Source organism: Tachysurus fulvidraco, chromosome 23 (assembly GCF_022655615.1).
Source record: "Tachysurus fulvidraco isolate hzauxx_2018 chromosome 23, HZAU_PFXX_2.0, whole genome shotgun sequence".
Classification (NCBI taxonomy): Eukaryota; Metazoa; Chordata; class Actinopteri; order Siluriformes; family Bagridae; genus Tachysurus; species Tachysurus fulvidraco.
This window is the reverse complement of record NC_062540.1, coordinates 11672371-11693432: the sequence shown is the minus strand read 5'-3', so window position 1 is coordinate 11693432 and position 21062 is coordinate 11672371. Positions and strand designations below refer to the sequence as shown.

At 39.0% G+C, this 21062-nt stretch overlaps 1 protein-coding gene across 6 annotated transcripts; it reads left to right on the top strand.

The window, feature by feature from the left end:
- Nucleotides 1-2649: 2649 nt before the first annotated feature.
- wu:fa11c10 (protein FAM110B) lies at nucleotides 2650-19201 on the top strand. Of its 6 annotated transcripts, none has more exons than XR_003444351.2 (3): nucleotides 2650-3082; nucleotides 7807-7998; nucleotides 8124-8984. XR_003444351.2 is itself a non-coding variant. In XM_027170647.2 (3 exons), the coding sequence occupies exon 3, from the start codon at nucleotides 16217-16219 to the stop codon at nucleotides 17534-17536; it is 1320 nt and encodes a 439-aa protein (XP_027026448.2). In that variant the 5' UTR covers nucleotides 2802-3082; nucleotides 14714-14884; nucleotides 15776-16216; the 3' UTR covers nucleotides 17537-19201. The 6 variants fall into 6 exon arrangements, 5 of the variants coding, with proteins under 5 accessions (XP_027026448.2, XP_027026446.2, XP_027026444.2 ...); XM_027170647.2 differs by lacking the exons at nucleotides 7807-7998; nucleotides 8124-8984 and adding exons at nucleotides 14714-14884; nucleotides 15776-19201 and having other exon boundaries at nucleotides 2802-3082; XM_027170645.2 differs by lacking the exons at nucleotides 7807-7998; nucleotides 8124-8984 and adding exons at nucleotides 4603-4721; nucleotides 15776-19201 and having other exon boundaries at nucleotides 2802-3082.
- Nucleotides 19202-21062: the final 1861 nt, after the last annotated feature.

Sequence of the window (21062 nt, the reverse complement as noted above, 5' to 3'; positions counted from 1 at the left end):
ATCCTAAGCAACAACAGTTTTTTTCACTGCAAGGCAGATTTTCACCCAAATGAATACTAGTGCATTGTGGGTCTTTCTTTTTAAGTTACCTTTTCACACAGTGCAAGGTTCTACAGATCACTGAATCTAAAACATACATAGAAAATATAGAACATTTTATGCAAAATCATCAGCAATGAGGAAATGTACAGGTTGGTAACTGTATATCTGAGAGTATATATTCAGAGTGAGAGAGAGAGAGAGAGAGAGAGAGAGAGAGAGAGAGAGAGAGAGAGAGAGAGAGAGAGAGAGAGAGAGCTCTGACTGAGTATTAGTATCCTGGGTTGGCCTTTGTGCCTCCAGAATACGTGGGAAGGAAATGGTGATTAAAAATAGATGTTGTTCTATGAATACATGGTAGAAAGAATACAGTGGTGGATCAGTTGCAATTTACCAATCATAAACATGAAACAATCAATGGTAGCCTAAAAAATATATAGAACTGTGTGAAGCATGTACTTGACTCATTGTGCTACAGTTTTAAGTTTCTTATTATTGAAAATGGTACTTCAAGATATTGAGTAGTATAAGAAATGAAATATTTTACTGCAATAAAAATGGCTTTATGAGAAAAGGGATGCATGGACGTCAGTGTACTGTGTACATGTATTAGATTAGAGTTAGAGTTAGAGTTAGAGTTAGAACAACTCTAACTTTTTGCAAATGAATGATAACCTCAGCTCACAATTGGCTAATCTTAGCAAGATGGTCCATAAAGTAGAGCATTTCTTTCTGTGAGAAAATTTGACTTGCCCAAAACACCAGAGGAAGCTCTAATTATATGTTTGAGGAGCTCTAGAGACTTCCTCTCTTTAATGGTGGGCATCATTAGAGTAAAATCAGACAGAGGAAGAAGCCCTCGGTTCTTTTTGAGGAAAGTCATTGAATACACATGGTAACTTGACTCTTTACAAACCAAAACAATAGTTGATAGCCTAGACTTATTTATTATGTTTTACTATCAGATAGTTCAATACTAGAGGGAAAAAAGAGGTTGATTGATAGAGCTGCTGTTGCCAAAAGTAATATTTATATCCCAAATGTTTATTTATATACTGTTAAAAGTATTTTATAAGAGTATATTTCTAACATTTATAAAAGAAGATGGTTCAAACTGATATTATTTTATAAACTAATAATGGCCTAACACTTTTTGACCATGCTCATTACTTCTCATAATAAAGAAACATCTGTGGAGCCTAACACACAAAAATACTTGCTAGTATACATTAGATTTTTTTATTTTTTTTTTATTTCTTCTTTACCCATTCCGGTTGCCCTGTGTTATTGTTGATAGGCTATGATTCAATGTGAAGCTGATTATGAGAAAGTGGTTACTGAAGATGAATTCATTAATAACTTAATGAACCAATCAATTCTATGAATTTTATAGATACAAAGCCATATATAGATACAAGAGAATGCTTTTTTGGCCCATATGCAATAAAATATTTTTGTTGTAACAGCTTTTGTCAGTGTTGTCATAGTCCAGGCTTTTTATGTTGTTATTTACACATTCATGGTTCTGTCATGTCTCTCTTGCCTCTGGCCACAATTACATAGGCAGTATGGAAAACTGCATGTTTTTCTGTTCCATGGAAAAAAACCCTCAATAATAGCAGACCTCGAAAAAAAATGACAGGTGATGGTAATTTGAGTTGATCAACGGTTGAGGTTGTTTCCCTCAAGGACTGAATTGCTTTGTTTACCAGAGTTCTCTGTTTTCACCTATCACTGTTTAGTTTGGGTCTAGGTCACTGGAGTGCTTATTGTGCTAGACCCAAAGAGACCTGAAGATATAAAGAATTAACTGCTGGCAAGATGGTATGAGTTTGGTCTAGACATGTCATTTTCCTCTAACTGCTCTTACATTTGAATTCTATTATGAAACTGAATTTCCTAACCAAGTATTCAAGTGTAATTCAATAATGAATGTGAAAAGAGCGTTTGCCTGGCTGAGATGAAATAATCTCAGACCAGAGTGGCAAGGTTTCTTCAACACTATCACGTCTAGCCACAAAGACGAGTGTTTCATTAACGTAATTAACACTCTAAAGCCAAAAAATTTAATCACCATTTTGCATAATTGGTGCCACCTTCGTATAGATAAAAAACAGTGGCTGTGGATTAACCCACTATCTTCCCATCCCCCTACTCATCCCCAACCCCACTATTCACAACACTGGCTTGTCTCCAATACACAATGGGAATTGTAGCTCTGGAGAGTGTTGCTGTTTTCTATAGACACCCATTTCTACAAGCAGGATTTACTCTTCTCAATAATTATAGGATCAAGAGGAACTTCCCTGTGGTGGCTCTATTTTGGATTGTTTTTCCATCATCATTTTGGCAATTTTGTACATTTAACTTGTTAACTGATATTCGGACCACCAAAAACTGTAAGAAATCCGTGTCCCCAACGTGTCCCATCTGAACATGCATTATATCTATTGTGCACATTTTACATGTTGAACTTTACGAGCACACTGGATATCTACTGCATTTTCAGTCATGGATGCAAAGTGGCAAAACTTACAAACTCTGCACTATATAGTAAATAGTGAATAGGGTTCAGTGTTCTGTCAGTTAAGGTAGGCCTCATGGACATGACGTCACCCAAAGAGCAGTTTCGGGTTCCCACCGCAGCTGTTTCTTGTTACCTTGGAAACTTGGCTGCGTCCTCCGAACTACAAATCGACCAATGGCTGGATTTGGGTTGTACTATGTCTTTAATGGGGGTGTACAAAATTTTGGGGTCCTTAAAGTTGAGCATTTTTTCTGCTTATTAATATACCGCTATTTTAACAGAGAAAAAAACTCTTTCTGGTATAGGCAGTAAATACATTTTACCATAACGGTTCCCATTTCCACCTAAATAAAATTGCCCGTGGAGGTACACTCCCTGCGGGAACTTAGCCGAACTTTTCATAGCCGGTGGTTTTAAACAAAATGTGACGGTTTTGTGCACGAGTTTATAACATAAATTATATTTATACAGTTTTTCAGTGTTGGTTTATGCAGACGCTTCTGCAGCCTCTGACAGGTGAGATTAAGTTTTAATTCTTAATATTTTTTCATCATTATTTTGTTGAATATTAAAATGTGCTTTATTTAGTTGTTCTGCTGACACTTTGACTAGTTAATAAGTAAATAACGTTCAATGGCCGATTTGTGAAATAAACAGTGTTTATGTTGACACCCCAAGTAGTCAAGCTAGTTATTATATACTACAGAAAATTTGGTGTCTGAACGCTGGATTTAGAGTATTTACACTGGCAAGTTTGCTTAAAACGTTGTATATAGAGTGAACGCCCAGTAACCTCAAATATTCAGACCTACGCTGAGCTACACACAGGTCCTAGTTTTAAACATAATGTGTAAGTATATTGAAGCAGACAGAGTGGAGGAGACGCTCATCACTGCTCTTCCCTACAGGCTTTAGGCCACAGCTTTCTCTCAGGCTCACAAAAACACACGTCTGTATTTAAGAGTCAATGCACTGCTCTCATATATTAGTTTTAATCATGCACGAGCATTAAAAACATTTTCTTTTTTTTCCTTTTCTTTTGCATTTACTTCCAAGACACTGGTACTTTCAGTTGTAATTTCAATGCAACATGAAAAGTTAATCAGAACCAAACATTGAAGCCTTTTTTCCCCCCTTTAATCTTTCATCAGAATGCAATGAATTATAAACAACCTATATACACAGAGGTTGGGCAGTGTTTGAATATTTCACTGTCACAGTTATAATAGTGTCACAGGCCAAGTGTAAAAAAAGATAGTAATGGACAAGAAAATGATCAGTTGCAGGTCAGCTGACATGAACACATGTTACTATGCAGTATATTATTACTTTATTATTACATTTAATTATTATGTGTAATCACACAGTCTAATTCAATTTTGTGACATTTCTTTCAGGGTAAATAAAAAATCCTTGATTACAATATTGATAATAAATAAATATCGATGTGCAAGCTGTATGCTAATGTAAGATGTATAACCTACAAGCAAACTGTGTGTGAGTGTGTTTTTTTCAGTCTGTCTGTCTGTCTGCTATGCTTGAAAGGAGAAAATAGTAAATGTGCAGCCACACTGTCAAATATGTTTGATATTGAAAGCTTTAGAAAATTATTATATATCTAAGTTCCTGTGTTTAGAGATTAAGGCTAACTTTATGGCCTTTACTTGTACTCTGAGTAACCAGAGTTAGGTCTCAAGAATTTTACAGGGTTTCCTCAATCAAAACTGACCGCTATTTCATAACCTCAATATTGCTTAAATTATTCCAGCAATTTTATCCTGTCACGGTTCTGACAGGAGGTCATTGATCACACGCTTATCTCTGTCTGCTTTTCTCATCTTGTTGCTCACTCCGTAGCAATGTTGTTATTTCACATGTGCTGATGACTTTGCTCCGAGCAGCTCGGTCCTGGTGCTAATGTCTCTGTTGTGGAGATAAGCCTTTATCAGGCCCTTGTGAAATGTTGGATATTCTGTGACACCCTTGTTCTATTCTCAGAGACTTCTTCTGACATCATGCTTACCATCTCCCCCCAGGTTTCTACTGACTGTAGTTCATGATGAAGGTTGCCTCATAACGCTGCTTTCCTTGAGGCATTTTGAGCAGGTCTTAAAAGTCTACACTCAAAATAGATGGATCTGTGGGGATTCCAAGTGTAGGTTACTCCTTCCATTCTTCTTTTACCCCTCTGGAAGTGTTTACAGACACACAATCTCCTCCAGTACCTCATATTACCCCTACCCTAAACTACAGCATTTAATGAGCTATCAGTGTTGTGGAAACGATTAAGGCCTGTTGGAATGAATATTTTGTATTGTAAAAAGAGCTTAATTCCACAATTATCTTCCTGGGAGGCTTAGCTGCACCTTTCCCAAACACAAATGAAGCCTATGTTTTTAAGCTTCAACTTGCACAACATAACATAGCAGCTGAAAGCTTCTGGAAAGAGATGATTTTTTTTTATTTTGAACAAATTTTGTCGAGTTAAAAACCCTGCCCAATTATGTTCACCTAAAGTGTTTGTATAGTTCTACTCATCAGAGATGAAAAAACTTTATGACTTTTTTTTTTTTTAAATTAAGGCCAGACAAGATACTGTTGCTTGGACCCCTAATTAAATACAACTAATTAAATACATCTGGGGTTTCCTGTTGTCTATTGACTGGGTTAGAAACAGTAATGTGGATTCTAAAGAATGCACAGATAATAAATATCTCCTGATAAACAATGGGATGACTTTGTGCTGACAGAATATGTTGTCTACTCCACAGCAGTGCTCACATATCTCAGACCTAATAGGCACTGCTTATTATGATGTGGTTATGACATAATTTAAATGCCCTTGTTCATGTGCTGACTTTACTCGTTCCAGCCATATGGGTTTAGTCTGGGAATGTATTCTGGAACCACACAAGTTTTTCCATTGGGTTTATTTTTCCTGATCTGATATACACACGCATACACATGTAGCATGTGAGTAGTCTTAAAAAACAAAACATTACAAGTTCCATAATCAAAAGCTGTCAACATTCAGGTGTGTTAGTTGCTTTTATGGACCTTAAGGAATTTAGCCGTATGCCAGGGGTTCTCAAACATTTTGCAATCATTAACCTCTCATCTAATCTATTGAAATCTAAAACTTAGGCTCATTAATTAAATGTATGCAATATTATTCTGTCTATTTATCAGAGACAAAAAAGCTTTCTGAATTCATTCAAGACAAGTAACCAGGCTAATATGTAAATTAGAATCAGGTTTATTGGTTTGTCTCCAGCTGTTTGGTTCCAGCCTTTTGTGACTCTCAAAAGTACAGACATAAATATCACTATACTATACAAGACAATACAGATGATGTGATACAGTAAAGACAATATGAGTATTAAATATGAATATAGAATATATGACTGATCAGTTATGTACATAAAGTGTGAGAAGTGCATGGTAGTGCAAATAACATTATTGTGCAATATTATTCTTTTTGTGTAATATGCAGCAGCAGTAGTGTGTGTAACATACACGGATGATGTGATGACTGACAGTTCTGATAATGTATTACTTGTAGATATGAAGCAGGGAATATAATTATGGTGAGTTGTTAATCAGGGTGATTGCCTGGGGAAAGAAACTGTTCCTGTGCCTGGCAGTTTTGGTAAACAAAGCTCTGTATCGCCTGCCAGAAGGGAGGAGCTGAAAGAGGTTGTGTTCAGGGTGTGACGGGTCAGTAGTGAATTTTCCTGCCTGGTTTCAGGTTCTTGTATGGTACAAGTCCTGGGGAGTGAGTAGGGGGCACCAATTATTTTATCTGCTGTTTTTACTGTGCGTTTCAGTCTGTTTCTATCCTGTTTTATTGCTGCTCCAAACCAGATGGTGATGGATGTGCACAGGACAGATTCAATGACTGCAGTGTAGAACAGCCTCAACAGCTCCTGTGGCAAACCGTACTTCCTTAATTGATGTAGAAAGTACATCCTCTGCTGGGCCTTTTTGATGATGGAGTTCATGCTCACTCCCATTTCAGGTCTTGGGAAAAGGTAGTGCCCAGAAACTTGAAGGACTCCACAGATGACACAGGGCTGTTGGATATTGTGAAGGGGAGTAGTGTTGAGGGGTCTTTCCTAAAATCCACTATCATCTCCACAGTTTTGAGGGTGTTTAGCTCTAGGCTGTTCTGACTGTAACATAGCACCAGCTGCTTCACCTCCTTCTAGTATGCAGACTCATCACAATCTTGGATGAGACCGATGAGCATATCATCTGCAAATTTCAGGAGATTAAAAGGGTCACTTGAAGTGCAGTCATTGGTAGTGGGAGAATAGCAGTGGGGTGAGGACACATCCCTGAGGAGCCTCAGTGCTGATTTTCCGAATACTGGAGGCAACACCTCCCAGTCTAACCTGTTGTTTCCTGCCTGTCAAGAAGCTTGGAGTTTGGAGTGGAGAATTTCTGGAATCATTGTATTAAAAGCCGAACTGAATTCGACAAAGTGTATCCTGGCATATGTCCCTGGGCATTCAAGGTGTTGCAGAATGTAGTGCAGCCCAGTGTCGACTGCGTCGTCCACTGAATGGTAGGCAAACTGTAGGGGATCCAGCATCCGTTCTTTTACAGTCTTTAAGTGGGCCAATACCAGCTGACGGGTCTGAAGGTTAGAAACATGGTTGTAGCCAAGCATGACCTGGGTGATTAAGAATACACTCACCTTTTTGTCATGTTTGTATTGGTGTCATCACTTAGCCTGCTCTGGTTGGCCCCATTAACCTGTGTGTGTGGATGAGTGCGTTTTGTCGTAGGAAACAGACACTGCTACACCTTTGATTTTGAAATTAATGTACACAATTCTCTGTATTTGCATGTAACCACAATGGAGAAACTACCAGAATTAATTGACATGTATGTTTATTCAGATGTAAACCATATGTAGCTTATTCTTCTACACTGTGTCTTATTTACCCCTTTCCTGCTGTGCTCATTGTTTGTCATTTCTGTTTAATGGCCTAATGTGTATTCCCTGATATCTAATGTACAGTAGTAGTTTGAAAGGCATTACTTGTGTAATGTTTGCATTACTTGTGTGGAGATGTAAGGGGAGATACCCATGCGCAAAAAAGTCTGGTGATCAGACAAGTGTGTGTGTCTGTGTGTTAGAGCCTAGAGCATGGGCTGTGATCTTCTGTATGAAAGATGGGCTGAAGCAGTAATCCTCCACCCAGAGTTTTTTTCTTTAATCCCCCTATTCAAAGAGTCTGCCATTCCTGCACTGTTCAGATGAATAACTCGGTCTAAAGGCAGCAGGCACTGACAAGCTCCTGCAATAGGACTGGCTATAAACATCTCAGCAAGTTGTGGAGAGATGAAATTACAACCAGAGTGTGAGGAGGTTGGAGTTCAGGGGTCAGTGAAGCTTCACCTCCTGCACTGAACTTGATAGCATGGTGAGCAACTGAAGATGGAAAGTGTTGAAGTGTCCTGCTGTTATGTAACCAATTAATTTTCTGTTTTTGACATGCTGTAGTGACATTTCATTAAAACTCCACTGCTGTGTATTTTTCTACTGTAGTGCTCACTGTTGCGGTGAGCTGTGACACGTCAGGGATGTTTTGTTCTGTCTGTCGTGGCTCCTGACACAAAGGGGAAGAAGGGAGCTGCCAGCCAACTCCTCAGACAGAATTACAGACTTTCTCATTGATATCTCTTACTGTAGCCATGGGTACCTGTGATTTGTTTCAGTTGTGTGAGTCATATATGAGCCTCTGGCAATGACAGTGTGGGTTTCAAAGGCTACTTGATGAAGAGGAGCATTAAGACATTCATACCTGTACCTGACATATATGTAGAGGTTAAGGGCTGCTTTTAACTGGTTACCTGCTTTGCATCTGGTTGAGCACATACTAGTGGACAATAGTTATAGTGGATTGGTAATAATAATCTCTAAGCTTTTATACATTGAGCTCATACTGTATACTTATATATTTTATGGGTGTCTGGGTTGTATAAATAAAAATGTATAAATTTCTAATAATTGTAATAATAAATAAAGAATAAATAATTGTAAGCTTTGGCTTGGAGAGACAGAGTTATCCTTGTATATTTATCTGCTTAAATGTCAGAATTACTGAAATGGTTTAAAGCAATGTTTCATACTGTGTAGTCTCCCAGGGGTCAATCATGTAGCTCTAGGATGTCCCTGGACTTTTTTAGGTTTGTTTTAATTCACTCGATGGTGGTGATTATCCTCCAGATGTAGGTTAATAATAATTAATTTATTAATTATAATTAACACAAGTCAAAAGTATAAAAAAAATCAACTTTAATCTAACTGCAGTTTAAAAAGTAGTAGCAGGATTAATCTGACGGTTTTGTTGTGTACCTCAGTGAAAAATTTAAAACTGAAAATCTCTGACTCAAATAAATATCAAGGAACACTAAACAAAATTGAAATCTGTGCTTGTGATCATTAGAGGTCCTTGTTATTTATTTTCTTCTGAAAGGGGTTCCTGTTTGCAAGAAGTTTTTAGAAGCCGTGGTATGAATGAATAGATTTGTCTTGAATGCATACATTCATATGCATTTCCTTCTGCACTCATATACATAATAACCATTTGGACATATTCTGCCCTATATTGATGAAATGACCAGTTTTGTGGAACATGAGCACCTTTATAGAAATGGAATAACTGGTAAAGTACCTGAATTTTCTCAGACACACACACGCACCCACACACAAGCACACATACACTTCATTTTTTCAGGTAAATCCTTAGAGAGTCTGGACAGGATTTCCTTGTAGCAACACTGCAAGTGTATTGTTTCCATAACTCTTCCACAACTTCTTTGATGAAGCCGTCTAACTCTGTTGTATCACTTCCTTAACAGTAACACAGAGGTAGAAAGGTACAGGAAAATCTGGAAAAGACTGGTGAGCAATGTTTTGGGAAATGACTGCGTAGCTTTAGCGAGAAGAAAAACAGAGACTGTGGAAATCAAGGGTAGCAGTATGACTACACTAAAAGTGGAGGTTTGGACACATGTTGTTGTAGTCCCTCTTGTCATGTGCCTACTAGGAAGTGGTCTTCCTGCCTGTACTTGAACAGACAAGCTGATTGGGTAGGCTGGGTGGAGCCGGGAGAGCAAAAGGAGGAGTATTTGAGTTCTCTTCTTAGTTACACGCTCAACTCGCTCACATGCGCTTAACAGCTTCAGTGTAACGCTACATTCAATAACACTGTCTGCTCTCATAAGGACATTACTCTTGTGGTCTCAGCTGACAGATTTTCACACCTCCATTGGTAAGTTGCTGCACATAAAATTTCATTTGAATTTAAGAATAGAATTTACTGCCATTGTTTAAGAATATTGATGATCAGATGTGCATGCATGTCTAAATTTTTTTCTTTTGATAATTTTACAAACTTATTTTAAGGAGTGGAAGAACTAGTATACACTGGTGTAGAGCACTATAGATCGCATAGATGCCACAAACACTGTTTCCAGAAAGTTAATGGGTTTCTCTGTACGATCGTTGAGGGCTGAGTAACCACTTAATGAGTGAGCCTAAGCTATTGCTCAATAAGCTCCACTTTACATGAGGTGACAATAGCCCTCATCCTCAATCCTCAAAGTGTGTCCTTGGATTGTTCTCATGTGAGCCTTATATTTTATGTTTGTTTGGCAGTTTAGATTTTCCCATTTGAATGCTTTGTGCACTTCTTATTTTTTGACTATGTAGGAAAGATCCTTGATGAGTATTAACAATATCCAAAGAATGAGTCAGGATGAAGGAACTCTAAATGTGTGTGTGTGTGTGTGTGTGTGTGTGTGTGTGTGTGTGTGTGTGTGTGTGTGTGTGTGTGTGTGTGTGTGTGTGTGTGTGTGTGTGTGTGTGTGTGTGTGTGCTTATGTGGGTATATCTTCCTGCTCATATGGTCAGGAAAAACAAACGGAAGCCCTCTGTCACCAGGGCATTAGTCTCTGAGAAACTCTTTATAAAACTGACTAAACCGGGTTAAATAGCTGACTGATGTTTGGGTGTCTTGTAAGTTTTGTGTTTTCAATGTCTATGTGTTTTGTGTTAACAGTTGTGTGTGTTTGTGCATGTGAGTCCCTTAGACTATAGGAAGAAGTGGTTATGATGATTGTTGTGGAGATAGATAAAGACCATTCTTTGAGACTGCCGTGATGTCGTTGGGGAGCTTGCAACACTGCCATAGCTTTATGATTACATTTTTACCATAAATGGAATGTGTGTCATTATGTTTACATGTGTGTACAAGAACATGCATCATTGACTTGAATGTTTTTTCTGCTCATGATGACATACAAAAGATGTAATTTTGTAAATTCTGTAAATTCCCTGTGGCTTTTCCTGCATATTTTGAGGCTTAGATGGTGAAGTGCAGAGTTTGAGCAGCACAATATGTCATTCCTTTAGAATTTCTGTCACTGAGTTAAGGCTTGTGTGTGGAACCCATAAGCACTGCATTTAGAAATGACAGGATGGTTATAATGTATGTATATATATATATATATATATATATATATATATATATATATATATATATATATATATATATATATATATATTCAGTAATTAATAAATAGATTAGACCATTTGTCTGCTGTCCTGCTTAATCAGTACATCGCTAGAGGCAGTGTCATTGTTTTCAAGCTGACATCAGGGCATGGTGTTTTCAAAGGTGATAATGCCACTACACTGAAGTTGCTGTTGGTTCAGGGTTCAGATTGACCTTAGGTGCCCTAGTGACGTGCCCTGAATAGGGTCAAGAGAACGTCTTGATTCAGAGAAGATGAAAACTTACTAACTGTCCTCTGATGGATCGCTCATCTGCCTGAGCGGTTCGGTCTTTTCCAGTGTGTCTTCAGGTAACGTTACTGATGAACAATGACACCCTGATGGATTTGGCCTCACAAAAACTGAATCAGATGTTTTTATCTCTGAAAGCCTGGCAGCATGTGATAGAAAAGAATGGGGATTATGAGAAGAATGTGCAGCCGTGGGAAGGGCTTCACGCTGGCTGATGTCTGCACAGTCAAAAGACATGTAGAGGCTCTTGCTCTGCTTATCAGAATCTGAATTCTAGGAACTTTTGTTCTGTTTTTTGACTGATTATCAAAGTGATGCATCCCCCCCCCCCCCCCCCCTAATATTGACAAATGAGCTTTTTTATTCACACAAGGGGTTGCATAGGGCAGGGGGGTTGTTGGACCACCTGCTCTTATTTGCCTATCTTATTAAAGTCTGATAATAAGGAGAGGCTGTTGCAAGATGTTCAGTTTCTGCCATGTCTGTACTAATTTTTACTTTTCCAGTGACAGGCACAGTTGTGTGCAGTTCCACATGTACACAACGGTGCTCATGCTTGGGGCACAAAGATGAATGACAGGGATGGCTGGATAATTCTCTCCTCTGTGTCAGGATGCTTGTGGAATTATGAATATTGAGAAAGTCCCAAGGGCTTAGACTCAGGGGGCTGTGGGCTATTGGGAGGAGGTTGGGCTGCACACTGTTACAACTCTTTGGTGCTCTAATGATCCTGTGTTCAAAGTTTATTTTGCTGTTAGCGGAAGGAGTTGTCCTATTGTATTTGTGCTGCATGTACGAAAGGGCCGTTTACTGATAAAGAGACCACAGTAAAGATGGATAGGGTTGCCTGCTTGAGGCACCAGGCATCAGTTACTGTGTGTGTGTGTGTGTGTGTGTGTGTGTGTGTGTGTGTGTGTGTGTGTGTGTGTGTGTGTGTGTGTGTGTGTGTGTGTGTGTGTGTGTGTGTGTGTGTGTGTGTGTGTGTGTGTGTGTGTGTGTGTGTACATGTTCCATCTGGGGCATTAAAACTGTCCTTCATCAAGCACAGTAAACGCTGGAATGTCTCCCATGGGAGATGTAACCAAGCCTGACACACTAGTTTACGCTTAATGTTATAGTTATAGCTTTCTCCACAGATCAATCTTAATTTTCTTTTAATGGGAAGGATAAAATCGGTAATTTAGCAGCTTTAACCCTTTAATGCTTGAAATGTTCTTGCAAAACTATGGTGCAGCTGTAGCAGATTCATCCATAATTGGTGTAACCAAGAATTCATTTAGAAATCAGACATTTTGCATTGGATTGAAAAAGATTTCTGAGTCTCCATGTTGGAGATATAGTAATAATTATGTTTTAAAGGTAAATGAAATTTATTTCAGAAGGAAACACACCAAAGTGTGCAACACAGTAACTGAATTGAGACCCACTGGCATAAAATTGGCAGTTTCAATGATCAGCAATAAGAGCTGAAGGCATAGTGTGAGACCCCACAATGTAGCCTGATAGTTGACTGTGAGGATTGTGTGTAAAAAGGGTGATCAAAGTTATCACGGTTCTTGATAGAGCTAGTTACTGATAGAGAGAAATGACCTTTGTGTTTGCTTGAGAGGTCGCATTCTCTCAGTCCTGCAGTGCATTTCACCTGGCTTTAATTTACACATTCTCTCTCTTATAGCTTCAGGTTTCAATAGCTAGCCAAAAAATGTGAAATTTGAAATAATGTTCCTCCTTAAGAGAGAGGGTAAGTTGAGGCTTGAAAAAAGTAGACATCAGCAGTTTTTTGGATACGCTGTGTGTTTCCCAACATGAGGGAGTTGTGTTTGTTTTAAACAGAACTCAACGGAGAGAAAAGAGCCAATGTCTAGTCTGTGCCACTGCTAGGTCCAGATAATGCTTCACGTGTCAATAAACCCTCAACAAACACACACATACACACACATGCAGTAATACACAAAAACACACTTCAAACCAACTGTCAAAACAGCCATTCTCTCTGACCTTAGTAGTGGCCTACTAGCCTCTGTTGATCAGAAACCATTTATCTATTATTTTTATTCCTCATCATTTAGACAAGGAATTCCCTTGTAAAAAATAAATAAATAAATAAATAAATACTGTTCAGTTCCCAGCTGATATTGTTTTCTGCTACTTCTGCTTTCATTTCCTGTATTGTATTTTTTTTGTTATTATTGTTGTTCAAATGTCTCAGATTATGTCTGGTGTGCTCTCCTCTCCAGGCTATAATTGATAGAAATTGTAAAAGCACAAAGTCTCCTCTTCGTACCTTATAATTACAGCATGCACTTTCTCTCAGTTGGAATTTATGTGGTCATTTTTTTTTTAACTCTGGTTGTATTCTGTGAGGTTGACTGATGGTATCCCACTGTTTTTATTGTTGATTTTAGTCCATGCAGTGTCACACTTTCCTTCTTCAGACTTCAGCTATAAAATTGTTGTAATAATGTAAACTGGTGGTTCAAATAATATACACAATCCTCATATATTACAGATGTGTTTTGCATTTTCTAAACATTAAGCTGTTTCCTGGAAACAGACATCTACTGTAACATTAAGCGTTTAAATATAGGGATTAAACAGGAAGATTTAAGAGGTAGTTTTCTAGTGCAGATGGAAAATACATTGATGTCTACTGTATGTTTGGGGAGCTGAATGATTATTACAGCAACTTCAGGAATTTGCTGATGTCCTTTTGTAAATATCTGACAATGGACAATTAGCATTTGAAAATGTCTTATATTTTGGAAGAGATTATGTTCCTGTTTGTCCTGGATGATACTCTAGGATTTTTTTTTCTTCATCCATTCACACTTCTATAAATGCCCAAACTTCTCTGACATCATGGACATTTCCACACCGTCCAGTTTATTCCTGTATGATCGAGTCTGGTCTTGTCTGGCTTATTATATGCCCAAGTCTTTACCTGTGTCTCTAATGTTCCTGGACCTAAGAGCAGTGATTAAGGTACATATTGCACAATAATGTGTGAATGTTGGGGTGGGGATATTTGCGAATATTTTGTTTTTGAGATGCACATTTGAGTCAGTGTTGTTAAAACAAAAAGAGGAAAATGGAATAAACAGCAGTGAAAATAACTCTAAAGCTAAAATCTAAATTTTATGTCCGTACATTGTGTATGCTACATTCTAATGGCATAGAGTCTGGTTTGGCATTGAATTGTGGTGTTTATTTAAGTCTTCCATGATGGTGGACATAAAACACTGTGAGTGTGTCAAAGGGTGTCAGGGTGTAAGTTCGTGTCGATATGAGTGAGTAATTGTATGTTTGGGTCTCATCTTTCTCAACAGTTCTAGCCTGCCTGGATCCCCAGCAAATGCTCCTTCTATTAAAAGCCTTGCCACTGAGGGACAGCTGAACATATTTGAGTGTATATGTGAAGCAGTCAGTAACTGTTCACTCAAAGCTATCCTCAACTGCTTTTACATATTCTTTACCTCCACTGTTGGAGCTGCTCGAAGGTACAATTCACATACAAGTTCGGTTTCTATAAAGAAAATACACATCGGGTCTGACGTGTTTGTGTTGCTTTATTTGGTAATTAAATCCTGAGACTAGTCTTAGACTTTTGTACCTTGTACTCTTGTTTTGTCTCTCTCTTTATATTATATCTGTTTGTATAAGGATAAGAATGGCAAAAGAAAAGGCCATTGAGTGTGTGATATAGTCTAATTCTTCAGTAAAATAACAAAAGAGAAGAGGACGGAATGGAAAGTGAATTTATTCTTGGCTTTATAGGAGCCATGTGAAAATCAGGATGAAGCGACTTCAGGAAATATACTGACGCTTGAGTTTAGGAAATATATCAGAGCTGAGTCAATGCTCATTAACATTTTTAGTTTCCAGCTCTATGTCAATAAGCTAATAATGTGACAGTAATGTGCTTTGTGTAGATAATACACAAAGATAATATACAAAAGGAGTGAAGGTTTCATTGTTTTCCTTCAAACATTTTAATGCAACTCAACATAAAATATTGCAGCTGTTACCTCGTCCCTTTCCACCTTTTTTGTTCTCTTTCAAAGTATTTCATTTGAATGAAAATTCAGTAGGCGTGTTTGTTGTGAGTGGGGGTGGGTGTGTACAATGGTCTCAGCTCCGGATATTAGCCAACTGGAGAGCAATTCTGTCTCTCCCACCTCCTTTCTTTCCTCTTATTGGCTGCTTGGTGAAACAGCATCTGGAGGCTCTGAGAGTGGAATAGGAGGAGCCAGAGAGTGCATTAAAACCAAGTATCTGTCCCATTTACTCTTCAGTGCTCCACTGTGCTTTACATGTGTGGAGCTGAGGCAGAAAATCAAGTTCTTTCTTTCTTTTTTCGCAATTTTGAACGTTTTTTCTTTTCTTTTCAGGTTGCCTCGGCCTGAAAAAGGGAACCTCAAGGATTACAAGCTTGTGTGCATGACACTGTTTTGCCTGCTTCAGCATTGACTTGACCAACTGCACTTACTGTGGTGGGTCACTCTTCAGACTGATGTGGAATGCAACCTCTGGCGACCCCCTTCAACAAGTGTTCATTCAGTGAGCAGCACTGGGAAGAGCAAGGATAAAAGACAGGAGGTGATACAAAAAAAGAGCAAGCAACAACAGCAGGAGCAGATCACTTGAGTCAGGGCCCTTGGGTGGGAGTTGGACTTAAAGCAAAAAGGAACGTGTAAGAAAAGCATCAACACAAAATACCTTTTTTTTATCAAGAGCTGGACATTTGGAAGAACCAGGGGGTACAGACCATTAGCCTCTGTTTCACCCATTTTTCAAGTGCTCACTTTCACATTCACTGACCTATACCCAACATGCCCGTGGAGACTCTTCGTCCATCAGATGGCCGTCTGTCTGGAACACCTTTTTCCTCAGCCATGCCTCTCAGAATCTTAAACAAGGGCCCAGACTATTTCCGCAGGGTTCCTGAGACTGGCGTACGCAAGCTGAGCGCTGTCGAGCGTCTGGAGGCTGATAAGGCCAAGTATGTGAAGAGCCAGCAGGTGGCTCTCACCAGGCAGGAGCCCATCAAGCCCCCAGTCATTCGCAAGCCACTGATGTCTCCGGGCATGATGCTGCACACACCACCGGCCAGAAAAGTTCCACGCAGACCCTCAGACACAGAAAACGGGGGACAGGGAGCATGCAGGGCAACACCGCTCAATCTGGATGTCCTGAGCAACCTTATTAACATTGCTGATGGGCCCCAACCCTTGGCCCCTACCCCTAACTCCCCCTCTTCCTCAGCCATGTCTGAGCAGTCATCAGAACCTCAGCAAAGTTGTGGATTTAATGGGCATTTTCTGTTGAAGCCTTCTTCATGTACTTCCTCTTCTTTCAACAGCCACATCCAGCCTTCTATTGCTTCTCCTACTCCAGAGCCAAGCCACAGGCCTCCCCCTGTGCCAGCCCGAGTTTACAGACTCCCTGCACAGGGCAATTACAGCAGCCCAAACCCTGTGACAGTGCGACGGGTCGATGTGCGGCCACAAGCGGAGATCAGGAAGCCCCAGAGGATGCCGCTACCAGCTCGGTCCAAACCTCTACAACCCCAGCCTAAACCCAGACAGACCCCACATCCCCAGGCCCCACCCCCCCACACACCATCCTTCAAATCCCCATCCCTCCCCTCACACTCTCCATCATCCCCCTGCCTACCATCCAGCCCCCTGTTACTACGAGCAGGCATGCTCCCCCCAGCCTCACCAGCCTGTACCCGCTTGTCCTCTGCAAGCTCGCGGGGCTCAACGCGCAGGCGTCCCTCACTGCACCGGTCCAAATCAGACCTGAGTGACCGGTATGCACGTGCCAATGCTGACCTAGAGCGCTTCTTCAATTACTGTGGCTTAGAACCCAGCGAGTTGGAGGGTATGGGCATGGAACATTTTGGACGTGCCAATTCTGAAATCGTCTCTATTTCAAAGCTGCGCAGTGTCAGCACACCCAGCTCTGAGTGTGGAGATGAAGGGCACGGTTACAAGGAAGAAGAAGATGATGATGAAGACGATGGTCCTCCAAGACCCAGTGAACGGGTTCCCTACGGTATTTCGGTCATTGAGAGAAATGCACGTGTCATCAAGTGGCTCTATGGGATCCGACAGGCTCGTGACTCTCAAAATATTTCCAATGTATAGTTGCCTCAGTGAAACACCAAATCTGGTGAGAAGGAAAAGAATGGGGAAAGAACAGATCAAACATGCCCCATAATAATGATGTCTTTTTTACATGCAATATATTTATTATGTTTTTTGAGACTCTTGAAGATATTTGTGTTTGTATATTTGTGATCAGTATGGAGTATTCTCTATTTGCCTTACAGTAAGCTCAAGGATATTGGTTCTTGTACATTTCATTTGTTATATTAATATAGATATTTTGTCATGACAGCCTGTTGTTGTTTCTTTTGGCTGTGTTATTTGGGCTGTGATGATTTACCTCAAAGAGAAAGAAGACTGAAACAAGCTTTAGGTTCTCTGCACATTGACTCAGAAAATGAAAGTCATTTAAAGCAATAATTAAAGTACTAGATACTAAGAGCCATGAGAGTGTGATTGAATGGATGACAATGACAGTGATGTGATGAACACAGAAATATTCCAGCTGTTGTTAATGCTGATAATCAGGTACTTTATTTCAGATTTAGTCTTTTCTGAAATCAAGTATGCATTGATATAGAAACTGTGGCTTCCTATATGTCAAGAGAACAATTGTAAGGGCTTAACAAGGTACTGTTTCAGAAAGTTAGCACAGCTTTATGAGATCCCACAGTCCCCCAGTGACAGACAGAGAAGTCGCAGCAAGCCACAGCTAGACTTGGGTCTAGAATAAAGACTAGGACTAGGAAGCACAAAATGTTTAGTCAGCATACATTACAATAAGACATGATCATATATACACACAGATACAAAGATGCATGCACTCAATGGAACTTCGGCACACTGACTACTGGTCACTGTGCAAGAGTTGTTTCATCAGCGTCTGGTGTGAATGTGTTCAAGAGACAAAAACGGGTGTGTTGAGATACGGCACTAGTGAAGTGCAAGACTCGATGATACTGTGAAGGAACTTCGAGCAGCTTTAAACATGTTCCTTTAAACGTCTTTTTAAACATGGCTGTGATTTTGTCAGCATGTACAAGCTTTTGTTAGCATGCACGCTTTTATGTACAGGTGATGTATGAAATGCCATTTAGTAAAGCACAGACACAACAGAGATACATTCCAGCATTAATGTTCAAAGACAATTTTTGGGTTTTATTTTTTGTGTTGTTATTTGTGTTCACACAGCACTATTTCTCCCTGTCATATATCATTTGTAAAATGGGTGCAAGAGGTTGATGTGAAATAGCCTGAGCGAGTAGGAGACCAGAAATCTCAGATATAAAAACATACTCAAATCTCTTTTCTGTGGAGATGAATGCTTGAGGTTGTGAAATGGAAATGTTACATTGATGGAAGTGTGTAGTAATGTGAACTGTAGAGACAGAGCTGTTTTTCACATTTTCCTTCTGCATTTTTTTTTTTTAATTTTTCACCAATAGTGTAATGTTACAAAAGCCGCAAGCATTCAGGGTTTGCTTGCTTTTTTGTGTGTAGTCTAACTTTTTTACATGCTTATTGTCAAAAGTAAATCACTTGCTAATATTGCCTGTGTAAAAATCATACAAATAAATACACTTAGCCATGTTCTCTGGGCAATGAAGTATGACCAGGGTTGTGTGGTCAGCCTACTAAGTCATTAAAGACTGAATTTCTGATGTCTTCTAATGATCTTAATAAAAAGAAAATGTTTTGAAAAAATATGTATATGTATTTACTACATATTTACATCTAACCCATTTAGAAGCAGAAACTAATCCCTGATATTCTTTTAAGGATGAATATTTACGCAAGACATAAATATTGCCTTGGTTTAAGTTAATTTATGAAATCTATCAAGCTTTGACTGTTGACACAGTCAACAGTCTATTTTGAGCAAAAAGATACTTCTATTCTATTGAGAGAGTTTCTCAACATTACAATCCTACTTGTATGAGAGCCTTCAGTTTGTTGGGCATTTGCTAACACGGCTGATTTAATTGATAATCAAGAGTTGGATGTGAATTATTGATCTTTGTATTAAATTATTGCATATATTTATATTTTAGAGTCTCAAAATACATTATATATGAATGTCACCATTCAATTTATATAGACCGTGCATGAAAAAGCTCACTGAATAAATGTGTAATAAATCTGTGCCCGTCCTGTGTGACCTAATTATCACATTTTGTAACACAATATCCTGTATTTGAAAAAAGAACGTTGCTCTGACTTCTTTGGTTTGAACTTCAAAGCTCTGACAGTCTTATAAGCTAATGGTTTAAAGAGCACATTAATGAATTTGTAGCTCAATGTTCTTCACTGTATATCTCATGCCATCTCTGGGCTTTGCCTGCTGCTGTACAGTAAGCACATGGACACTGTGCTTTTCTAGGATTCAGTGAAGCTGCTGTGTTTGACAGCGAGAGATCGTCCCCAAGGCTGCTGGTGAGTTATGTCCTGCCTTCTGTATGGAAGAGTTGATGAGGATGAGAAGAGTGAGTGATGTGACAGAAAGGAGTGATACTAGGAGTGGGTTTACAGAGTAGGTGTCAGTCTCTGCATAGCAATGAGTTTAGTCATCCTGGAATATGTGGGTTTGGCCTAAAAGAAGAGAGAGGTATGAATAGGTGAATGTTTGTTTTTCCAGTATGACAAATGCTTTCCTGTATATTACTTGTTTTGTATTATTAAGCAAAGTTTAATTCACATAATTCAGATGTCAATAAGGTTCCTGCTTAAAGGAACATATCCAGTCAATATAGCTGCCCTAGCCTGTGTACAATTATAAATGACCTGTCAATCATGTTGCTTAACTACTCTCTTAGCTTGAATGAGAAACCCCAGAAGTCTAATCAATCACAGAATAGGAGATTCCCTGGAGAAGGGAATCTGTTTGTTTTATAAAGGTTTTTCAATATATATTGAGATACATATTATAAAAAGATGTAATTAAATATGTGTTAGCATTTACTGACTTTTGGTCAGTAGTTTTTAGTGAACTTTGTTATGTTTTTAATATACAGTAACATTGTTATGGTGACATCCGTGAAAACCGGTCAAAGTAAAGAAGACTGCTGAACAATTGCTTGAAAACAAAAAATTATAAAATAAAATTACAGCATTTGTGTCAATAGTAAAAAAATAACAGTGCAATGTTGCACAAAAGCAGATTAATTACAAATAAGTACAGCACAATCTCTTTTACATGACAAGACTAAGCTGAGAAAGTAACTGACTTTCTTTTTGCAATGAATAAATATGTAACGAAGTCAAGGCAACACTTAAGCAAAGGTACGGCCCATTATCCTGTTTCTGTTGTAGACAGTACAGGAAGCAGCCTCAGTTGATGTATGTCGCAGCCTGACACACTTACACAGACTGTCAGGGGGTGTATAGTGATAATCTGATTAAGTGCATGGGAAAAGAAGGCTTGCGTGTGTGTGTGGATGTCTGTATGTGGGATACATTCAGTTCAGTGTTTTGTAACAGACTTGGATTGTGTATGTTTGCATGAAATAACATTCAGCACTAAACACACACAACACTGTAATAGGTTGGTGTCAGGATCAATGTGCTA